The 11,714-nt window shown below is 44.1% G+C and overlaps 1 protein-coding gene across 1 annotated transcript; it reads right to left on the minus strand.

Annotated features, from left to right (window-relative positions):
- Positions 1-6,919: 6,919 nt before the first annotated feature.
- LOC131243797 (L-type lectin-domain containing receptor kinase IV.1-like) lies at positions 6,920-9,304 on the minus strand. Its single transcript, XM_058243379.1, has one exon. It carries the CDS (start codon positions 9,219-9,221, stop codon positions 7,209-7,211), a length of 2,013 nt encoding a protein of 670 aa, XP_058099362.1. The 5' UTR covers positions 9,222-9,304; the 3' UTR covers positions 6,920-7,208.
- Positions 9,305-11,714: the final 2,410 nt, after the last annotated feature.

The raw sequence follows: 11,714 nt of genomic DNA on the forward strand, positions 1-11,714 counted from the left end.
GGAGGAAATTTTGGATGCCAGATCCAGGTATGTCACCAACTGCCCTGTACTATTTCCCTTCCCAATTGTCACGCTGATTTAGTTGAAAAAGCACCCAAAGAATCTAACGGCTAGAAACAGGACGGAGTTTCATCTGATATCACCAAACCCCTCTGGACTATGAAGTTTTTTTTTTTCCAAAAAAACCGTGAAAGACTATGAAGTTAAAAGTATCTTGAGATAGATAACGGTTAACGGAGGATGGAGGGAGAGGACCAGCAGTACCTATAAAATGCTTCACCTGTAAAGACTGCAGCTCCCATGGAATAGGTGTGTTCACCAAAGATTGAAGAGGCACCAGCCTCGTCCAGTTGGTAGACCAAACATTGATCTCGCCATTCTCAACTTGCCATTGAATATTATTTGCAATAACCAAAATCTCATTTCTAATTTCTTTCCAAAAAGGGGAAACCAATGACGATAAGGCAACCATACTACCGTCCTCTATGTCCCTCCGATGCTTGGCTCTCATGTGCAACACCCATGGGCTTTCCTTCTGCCCATACTTTACATTCCACACCATTTTCTTGTGAAGAGTCAGCAACACCTCTTCTAACTTCCTAATGCCTACACCACCTTCTTCAATAGGTCTTTTAAGCTTTCTTCATGCTACCCACTGCACCTTCTTTTTGCCATCCGCCCAGCCCCAAAAGAAGTGCACAGACCTGCACTCTAACTCTTCAATTAGTTTCCTCGGGACTTTCGTGGCCGCCATGGTGTGGAAAGGAATGCTTCCCAAGACGTGCTTGATGAGCGTTAATCGACCCGCCTGTGACAGAAATCTGGTTTGCCATCCTAAAATTCTGCTACCCACCTTGTCTATCACTGCTTTAAATGAGGCCGAGGAAACTCTCCCCTTGTAGAGAGGGATCCCTAAGTAATGCACACCCGCTCTTGCTTTAGAAAATTCTAAGGCTCTCTCGATATTACGGATTCTGCCTGTAGCCATCTTAGACGGGCATAGGAAGCTGCTTTTGTTGAAGTTTATCCTTTGCCCAAATGATTCTTGAAATGCAACTAGGAAAGACTTTACTGAACACAACGAATCATGGTTTCTATTAACAAACAGTAAAGTATTATCAGCAAATAAAAGATGGAAAATTATTAGACAGCCACTCTGCAACTTAAACGGCCTACACCAGCCTCTCTCCACCAATTGCTTAAAATTTCTGGAGAACACCTCTACTGCTAAGATGAATAGCCCTAGGGAAATTGGATCTCCTTGACAGAGACCTCTAGATGATTTGAAAAACCCCATGGGTTCCCCATTGAAAAGAATCGAAAACTAGCTATTACCCCAGCACACTTCCATCAAACCAATCCATCTTTCGCTAAATCCAAAGTGCTTCATTACCATCTTCAGAATATCTTAATCAACTCTATCATAGGCTTTTTCAAGATCAAGCTTAAGAATGAGGTTTCCACCTCGAGCTTTCCTGTCCAAGTTACGCATCGCCTTAAGCGCCATCACAATATTTTCTGTAATTGACCTACCTTGCACAAAAGCCCCTGATTCTATAAGGAGAATCTTAGTCAAGTGGGTAGCCAGGATCTTGGAGAAGATTTTGTAAATAACATTGCAGAGGCTTATCGGCTGATAGTCGGCAAACTCAACGGCTGTTGGATTTTTTGGAATAAGACTAATCAAAGATGTCATAAAAGCTTTAGGCATCTGACCCCCTTCCACGAAAAACACGGTGCCTTGTGGATGTCCTCCCCAACCGTCTGCCAGCAATCAGCGTAGAATGAGACTGGAAAACCATCCGGGCCGAGAGCGCTATCCATAGGCATAGATTTGATCGCCTCAAAAGTCCCCATACTAGTTGGAACAGTCAGAAGAGTAGCATTCTCCCTATGAGTAAGCATGAACGGAATAGCTGAAAGAAGATCATCTGAACGAGTAATATGATCCGCCTGAAATAGCTGAGAAAAGAATTGCACCGCTTCAACCTTCATTTGCGCCGCATCAGAAATTGAAACTCCATTACTGTCCTTTATCTCAGTAATACTCGCTCGCCTAATGCGCTCCCGAGCTGATGCATGAAAGTGATGGGTGTTCCTGTCACCTTCCTTTAGCCACGAATTCCTAACTTTTTGCTTCCAATGTACCTCTTCCATAAGCTCCAACTGAGCCAATCTTCTCCTAATTGACAAACTTTCAAGCATTAACGCCTTAGCCCCATCATTCTGCATTTTGTTCTCCACCTGAATTAATTCAGCATCAGCCTCCTTAATCTAATTGAAAACATTCCCAAACACTTCCTTGTTCCATACCTTTAATAGCTGCTTGGTCTTTTTCAACTTAAGTTGGATATTTATCATGGGGTTATATGAGCAATCTCCCTCCCACGCTTTCTTAACCACCTGCTAGAATGAGTTATGTAGCGGCCACATACACTGGTACCTGAATGGTTTAATTGCCGGTTGATTGAGAACTGGGAAAGAAAGCAGGAGAGGCGAGTGATCCTAATTTACTTGGGCCAAATGATTTACTTGAAAGGATGGAAAAGCTGCTACCCACTTGTCATTAACCAAATTTCTGTCCAATCTAGCCCAAGTCCGATCTTGACCTACTCTGTTGTTACTCCACGTGATGAAATTTCCAACGAATCCCACATCCAAAAGCCTTGAATTCTGAATAGCCGCTGAAAATTCAGACATACTAATTCTGCCTGTCGCCCTTGCACCTCTTCTTTCGCTAGCTTCAACTACAACATTGAAGTCTCCACCCACAACCCAAGGCCCTGACACACATATGCTTAAGTTCACCAAATCCTGCCACAAAGCTCTCCTGAGGATATGAGAACATTTGATGTAAACTATGATTAGAAGGGCTGGCACCCTACAATTCTACAACGAGACGTTCAAAAAGAGCATTTGATTGGACAAAGAGTGTATGGTAACTGAGAGATGATTTTGAAAAAGACCCAAATCTTGCCCCCATAATCACCATTAGAGACGGAGGAATGATATCCCAGCTTAAGAGCAATAGCTATTCTTCTTTCTTCTCTCGCCATCGGCTCCAAAATTGCAACGACCATAGGATTGTGTTTACGCAATATCTTTTTTAAAGTCCTCATTGTTGGTTTGTTGCCTATCCCCCGGGCATTCCAAATAATCACGCTATCCATCTGTAACAAACCCTGAATTAACTGACCTTCTCTTTAGTCGCCGAAGCCGACAGAACCAGTCTCCTTCTTCCATTAGCCTGGTCATCTTCCTGCTTGAGACAAATCTCCTTCTGCCTTTCACTTGTAATCTTGCTTGATAATTCTACCCTGCAGATTTCTTTTTTATAGTCTTTGGCTTTCCCTCTTGTCGTCGATAGTTTTGCTTAGCCATGTCTTTTATCCCCTCCAGACTATCAGTCCTGCCTACTATTAGCTGCTTTTTCCTTTGTTCAGAATCATCTGCCTAAACCTTAATCCCAAAATACGATGATAGGTCTACTTGAATGTGACATGATTACTCTACTACTATGCCCTGGTTCTAAAGAGCTTGCTGCTGATTCCAACTGCTACCCCGATCATATTCAGGTCCTAACATATGACCCTAATATCCACAAGAATCTGATGCTGCCTTGTTTACTCGAATGGGTGAGCTGCCGACTGATCTCACCCTTCTAGAGTCTGATATGAGTCTGTTTCTCCTAAGGTGCCCCCACCTCCATTCTTTTGAGCATTGGACTGCATTTGGGGAAGATAATTCGCTAGTGCTGCTGTTTAAAAGGGTTTGCTTGTCATGTAGTTGTTGCCTTCTCTGCTGACCTTCTATTATCTGCCTGCTCTCTGCTCCATCCTTCAGCCCCGCGAGTAACCCTGGCTCCTTTGTGCAACACGTTGCAACAAACAGTTTGCTATCAGTGCTGGCTGACGACTGGGCATTGAGTCTCTGGTCTGCACAATTCACCCTACCCCTGAGATCATCTACAATCTCACTCTCTGCCCCTAACACTGTAACATTCATGGCATCAAGACCAATCGGATAGCACACTTGAAGCGGAACTAGTATGCTCGGATCTTCCCTATCCTGGAATGGATCCAAGGATGGGTCACCTTCCCTTTCAGGAGAAATCTTGGAATTGCACTCCTACCCCGAAAGCATCCTTCTACCAGAGCATTGCATAGCCTCTCTGGGAGGAAGAGGTGACAGGAGGGACTTCTCTGAACTTCGACGGGAAGAGGATGAAATCGTTTGGAATGGGTTTGAGGGGCGTGATGGGGATGGGGGTTTCAGCCCATTTCTATGGGGAACTGTTAGTGCGTGCGGTTTTGTAGCTTGGGGAGACTCTCCGCGACGATGCGCGCTCCCTGCGGCGAGCGGGCGACCTTCCTCTCATGGCTGCTCACATTCCGTGTATTCTTGCATGGAATACTTAAGTTTTAAATCACCTCATTTTTTGTCGCATGTCTTAAAATGAGGTCGAAAAATGGATGAAAAGAGTGGATTTCTTAGAAACATAGCAGTGGCCCTACCCAACATCCTTATGCAGGAACTCACTACAAAAGGATTTTCCCATGAAGCCGATTGGTGGCAATAGAAGATTATAGATTTGGAGAGGATCAAGGGTGAGTAGAGCTTTGATACTATGATAAGTTTTGAAACTACATCATGGAGAATTACGTACATTACTCTGTTAAGATAAACATGCACAATAATCACGGGCCAAGAATTTCAATAAAAACACATGATCGATGTAATTAATTTGCAGATCATGGCCCACCCATAGTAAGATCTACTCCGTAGATGATTTGGATCACCATACAAGTGACCATGTGGTGATGAATAAGTATCCAAACATGATAAGACCCCTTCAAATAAATCCCTCTTAGAAAAATCTCCATATGTTTTCCACAAAAGCAGTTGTCCTCGAGCAATGCTTGAGAAAATCTCAACGTTTCAAGAATCCCTACGCGCATTTAAAATGTTAAAAAACATAAGGAAAATCTTTCATAACCTTTGTAAATGTGATTTCTACTAACAAACAACATCAGCCGACTGCAGATAATCGAAATTAATTAACAATCATATTATCCACAATCTTCATAACACAGTGTACACTGAGATATCCGTGCAAAGAAATCTACTACCATCCTTTTTTTTTTTTTCTTTTTTATTTTCTTTTTTTTCACACACGCACACGCACACGACACACACCCACACACACCGTGGTGAGATTTTATCACCTATGGGTATCGAACCCAAGACCTCGTGTTGAAGCTCCTCAGAGTCTACCATTGAGGTAAGTACTCAAACCTCGTGGTGACAGAGGCCACTTCTTGTTTGCCTTTTTCTCAGGCTATGACATTGCTTCAAATACTTATGCAGAGCTCTGGGCTGTGTATGATGACCTTAAAATCTGCCTAGCTAGGGGCTACAAGCAGATCATTGTCGAATCCAACTCGCTGCAGATGATTAAATTTCTGAACGGTCAAATCAAAGTGGGTTGGAAGTGGATTTACTGGCTAAGAAGGATCTTCTCCTTGAGGAGTGGCGGCCGAATTGAATTTGCCCACATCTTTTAGGAAGGGAACGCCCTGGCTGACTCATTGGCCCGCCTTGGCGGCGACTCACAGTCCACCGTCTATTTCGACCGTTTGACAGATCTCCCAGCTCGGATTCGCGGTATGGTTTTACTGGATAAGACAGGTTTAGGTGCGATTAGATAGGTTTAATGAGCTCCTCGCGCCTCCTTTGGCTTTCCTCGTTTTCTGTGTTTGGTTTTGTTTGCCTTTCTTCTCCGTTGTATAGCGATATGATAGGTTTCCCCAGGTCCTTTTTCTCCTGGGGACTCCCGAAATCTGGGCTTTTGTATTTCTCCTTGTTTATTAATGATAGATTTACGGTTTTAATATAAAAAAAAGGACTCGAACCTAATCTATTACCGTTCTTGATCTCATTTTGAAATACGTTGAGTTACCAACTTTCCATTTTTTTTAAAATTTTTATTTTATTTTTTTTAAATTGGAAACCTTCATTCATTGTTGGAGAAATATACAAGTATATGGAAATTTGGGCTTTACCAGGGACATAACCTGGGAGAAGCCTATCATAGCCAACAGAAAGAAGAAAAAGGAAATGCAACCCCAACGGTGACATTATAATCTTTCCTTGGAAGGAATTTGCCTGACCGCACCTAGGCCCACAGAATCAAGAAAAAGCAGCCCTCGAACCTGTGGTGGAAGATCCCCATGCTCGGGGATAAGATAGTTCAATTGGGTCTCGCTTTCCAAACGGGCCATGCCATCGGCAGGTCCATTCCCTTCCCTGAAGATATAGACACAGCGGACCTGACCGCTCATCTGCAACCTGTCTATTTTGGTTAGCAATAGCTCCAATCCAACCTGATCTCACTCGGCGATTGACTGGATCCACCACTAGTTGGGAATCAGATTCCACCACCACCTTAGAAAGGCCATTGGCGAAACAAAATGGGAGCCAGTCATGAATAGCATGAAGTTCCGCGTTCATACTCAAGTCAACCCCATACCCTTTAGCAAAAGAGAACAGGAAAGCACCTTTGTCATCTCATATACCTCCACTGCCAGAGAGCCCCAGGCCGTCCACATTCAAGGGCTGCTGATAAGAAGGGTTACCGCTGGAGGCCCTTATCGGCCATTGGAAAAGAAGGGACAGCCACCTTCTGACGTTAGCAATGACAGCTGGTGCAGATGGAAACCCGCCGTCGAACCTAGCAGAATTTGTTGCCCGCCAGATTTCCCAGAAAATCAGACAATGGGTCCATTCATGCTAACTGAACTACATATACCTACTATGGGGTCCTTATTCGTGGTAGACTCACACGTGTTTCAGCACGAGGTCGTAGGTTCGGGTACCATTGTGTGAGTGCGTGTGGGGGTGTGAGTGCGTGTGTAAAAAAATAAACACCTACTATGGCTTACATGGCAGAGGAATCATAAAATTTTCGGGTAGAGTATTTACAGACAATGATTCGATCGGTCACTTTGTACAAGCGGGGCCCATGGTTCGAAGATCGAAACCGTTGATATCGATTGTTTGTACCATCCGAAGATAGTCCCCACTTTTATTTGACGCTCATCGTATCAATGGAAGATCATCGAAAGATAATCCTCAATAGTATTTAGTTATACAGAATTCGTTAAAGCATAGCAAACTCGCACCATCCTGCAACACCTTACCATCGTCCATCAACGGCCACCGGAGAGGATCGATTCTTGGACCGATGATGTAGTTGCAAACCCCTGTTCTAAAGAAGAAGGATATAACAAGCGTAGATCATCGTATCCTTTATAATGGCCTCCCGCAAGGATGGCCGCACCCAGATCATCGGACGAGAGCTCGGGTAAAGGTGCACTGCGGTCCAAAAACTGCATTACTTGCCGCATGCTCGGTCTTGCGGCTGACAATGGATGAGAACACAGCAATCCAAGCTTCAGCACTAACTCCATCTCCTCCACCTCATAGTCAAGTCCCAGCTTCGAATCCGCCGCTGCCAGAATTGTGCCTCTCCTCCAGTATTCTGACACCCATTCGACCAATATCATCACCTCATCCGCCGATGATCGGGGATCAATGGGCCTCCTCCCACAAGCAACCTCGAGCATGAAAGCTCCGAACGAGAACACATCAGAGCTTGTGGTGGCCTTCCCACTCCTAGTTATCTCCGGTGCAATATATCCGAGGGTCCCCATCACGTGGGTCGTCTGTGGATCAGTCCCATGATCATACAATCTGGCTAGGCCGAAGTCACCTAATCTACCGTTCATCTCGCTGTCTAATAAAACATTGCTGGCTTTGATGTCTCTGTGAAGGACCACCTGCTCCCACTCCTCATGCAAGTATAGAAGCCCTGAAGCCACTCCCTTGACTATACTAAACCGTTGACTCCAGCTCAACATTGTTTTTGTATGGTCAAATAGGAATTTGTCCAGACTTCCATAAGGCATGAAATCATAGACAAGTAGCAGCTCTCTCTTTCGCCGGCAGTAGCCGAGAAGTCGCACCAAGTTCCGGTGACGGAGGCGGCCCAGGCTCACAATCTCCGATATGAATTCCCGCATTCCTTGTCGAGATTCATGAGAGACTCTCTTCACAGCCACTTCCATCTTCGAGGCTGATAAAACCCCTCGGTAAACCTTCCCAAAACCTCCGACCCCCAGGAGCTGTTTGTGTGTGAAGCCCTTAGTGGCCATGTATAGATCCTTGTATGAGAACCGATGGGGTCCGTATTGACGTTCCCAGTCCTCGAGCACATCAGCGAACTTGATCTTCCTTCTCACGATGAGACCGATGGCCGAGATGGCCATTAATGTTAAAAATAGCACAATTATGGGTAACCCAATTGTTAAAAGCTCCGATTTCTTTTTGGGTCCTATCCGTGGAAGCTTAGGCAGGCGCGAGGAATCAAGGGCTTCAGCTTGACCGTTCATCTTAAAGCTCCATCCCAAGATGTAAGTGGATGAAGGAGCCGTCTTGGTTGATGAAGAAAAACCGATATACATGTAATCTAACAAGATTGGTGAAAGATCCACCATCGATAACAAGAGTGGACGATCAGGTTTAGGTAAGCTTATAGGCCATAATGTTACATCGAGACGGTTTTGTAGAGAATTGTATTCTACCCAAACATGCATTGGTTCTCCGCTTACAAGGCTTAGATTCTTAAACCCACCATTTATATTACTAAAGTAAGCTGCAGGAGCGGACGTGATGGAATCTAAGCCATTGATGTCGATTCCGACATGGTTGTCATCGATATCACGGAATTCTGGATTAAGGTACGTGTCGAGCTCGATGGCAGCTATGTGATTCGATGAATTGCCAACGTTATTCGGATTGAAGATGCCCATGTATTCGCCCACTTCACTTCCTGGGAACTCTTTCGAAGGTGAGATCACGAAGGCGGAAACGTGGCCTCTCACTTCCGGATACAGAGGCACGATCGCAAAGACGAAATTGGTAGAGAAGGATTGAGTTTTACCTTGTGATGGTTTGAAGTGAAGGGGAATGGGATAGAAGGCGTGACTCTTCTTTTGTTGTATGGAATTGTTGATAAGCAGGAGGCCTTCAGATGTGATCTGGGCTGCGCCGTCCAAGCTCATGTTAGCGCCATGGAATCCGTTGTAAATAAAATCTTCGCCGTCGCCTTTGGAAGCCGCATATCTCATGAGGAGAAACGACATTAGGAGCTTCGAAAACATGGCTGAAAGCTTACCGTAGCTTTGAAGTCCGTAGAATTTGATGCTTTGGTAGTTCTCTCACGAAAGGGATTTTCCTGTACAACCGCCTAACTTTTAGGCTATTTCTGGATAAACGCATGTTTCAACATATTTAAAGCAAAGCGCCTGAGTTTTGCACCGTTAGACATTCAGCCGCCTACCGTCGTATTGTATTAGGATTATATGCTGTTTGTGAAGCCTATTTTTCAAAATGACAAAACTGCCCTCATTCTTTCTCATTCGAGAAAGCCTTCTCCTCCGTCCACCCGCAGTGGGGCCACCGTGGAGACCTTGCAGGCCACACGTGGGGGCATGCTTAAGGACAGCGTGAACTGCGTACCCTACTACGCTGTGGGATCCACCCTGACTTATATGTTTTATATCCACGCCATTCATCAATTTCTGCAGATCATTTTCAGGCGTGAGCTTAGAAAAGCAGCGTATCTGATCTCAGGTGGGGCCACATCGGGGACAGTGGTGATTGAACGTCCCACCACTAAAAACTTCCATGGCCCACCGTATGCAGACCCATGAAGGAAAATGCAAGCAATCTGGTACGGTTGAGAATTTGGTTCAAAAACGGCTCTAAGCCGTTCCCGATTTGACACGGTAATCATCCGTGCCAGAGTCATTGTGTTATGGTTGTTCTTTCTAATGTTTTGTTGGTGTGTCCCAATTGAGTGTTTGATTTTCTTATTTCTTTTTATTTTCTTTTATTATTTTATTTTGAAACAGATGGACGGAATGGATTCGATTAAAAAACTCTGAGTGGACCCCACAAGGCCCAAGAGGCACGTTGCTCTATCTGCCACAGACTACCGATGGGTTTTAAACACTTCCTTGCGCTAAAAGCCCTACAATGCCTCATTTCGCATCTCCATCTTTATACGTCTCCGTCTCCCTGTCTCATTCTCCGTCTCCCTTCCGATCTCAACCCTCTCTCTCGATCTCCCTCTCACTCTCCCTCCCTCTCTCTCGATCTCCCTCTCCCTCGATCTCCATCTCTTTCGATCTCCCTCTCCCGATCTCAACCCTCTCTCTCGATCTCCCTCTCACTCTCCATCCCTCTCTCGATCTCCCTCTCGTTCTGTGTAACAGGTGTGGAGCCTCTAGCACAAGTGGTGAATGCGCCAACTACTGCAGATCAGGGCTAAGCTGCTACTCCAGCAGTGGTCGCAGTGGTCATTGCTCTAGGCCTTGTGCTAATCTGCTTACAGCCGCTAGGGCGAAGAATCGTGGTCGTCGAGTTCTGTAATGGCATCAATGACCTCAACAATGTCATCTTTCCGGAGGTCCGTGGAAGCTCTGCCAAGGTATTTTTGTAATTCCGCCATCTTTCCTGCCTTTTTGTCGTTGTAATCGGTGATTCAGGAGTTAGGAAGTCAAATCCGCTCTCGAGGTTCACCAGGAATGAGTTTAGGTCGACGATTGGGGTCAAGTTCGCAACTCGGAGCTTGAACGTCGACGAGAAGGTCACCAAAGCTTAGATTCGGGGTACGACTGAGCAAGAGAGGCGATCTTCTTCAAAACCCCTCTGTTTCCATTTTTCTAATCAGTGTTTATATATATATATATATATATATATATATATATATATATATATATATATATATATATATATATATATATATATATATATATATCTTGGCATGACGATTTTGTCTATGTGAAGTTGTAGATGCTGATTTGGGTTGGCAAGAAATGTTCTTTCTTTTATAGTATTTAGAGTTTGAGATCTGTAGCATTTTCCTGATGTGGATTTTTAGGAGTATATTTTTTCTTATTTTTTAAGTTATAAAATGGTATAGATCTGGAATTATTAGTTGATGCTTCTTCCATGTGGATTTTTTGGAGTATATTTTTCCTTTAGTTTTTTCTTTTTAGTTTTTTGATAGTTTGTTCTATCAGTTCTTGATCTAGGTTAGTTGATTTCATGGACACATTTACATTTGCTAGATTGAGTTCCTCACCTTTGTGACTTTTTTCTTTAATGTACTTGATAACTCATGTTTGATCTGTATGTTGGGACCTCTTTGATTGATATGTATGTAAAATGTTGTTAGATTAATGATGCACACATACTGTTCGATAAAATGCTCATGAGAGATGTTTCTTCCTCGAACGCTCATCCGATCAAACTTTGCACGTCTTTATCATGTTATGGCCTTTAATCCGAAGTGTTCTCTGGAGCAGATCTTTATGTGGGTCCCATTTGCCACCTAATGACGAGTATTTGTAGCTAGATCATTAAAGCATGATCTAGCCCTAAGCTTACTCCTCGACACAACACAGTGTAGGCCTATAGGTGGGTCCTGCTGAGCATCAAGTCAGCGTACTTAAGTCACAATCTCAGCTTGGAGCTTCTTTTCAACTGGGCGTCATGAGATCTCAATTCCGTCTTTCATAAGTTGTTTCTTACATGATATCGCTTGAGTCTTTCAGGAGTTGTTTCTTGACAACAAGATTCTATCTTCA

The sequence above is a fragment of the Magnolia sinica genome, chromosome 4, assembly GCF_029962835.1.
Source record: "Magnolia sinica isolate HGM2019 chromosome 4, MsV1, whole genome shotgun sequence".
NCBI lineage: Eukaryota > Viridiplantae > Streptophyta > Magnoliopsida > Magnoliales > Magnoliaceae > Magnolia > Magnolia sinica.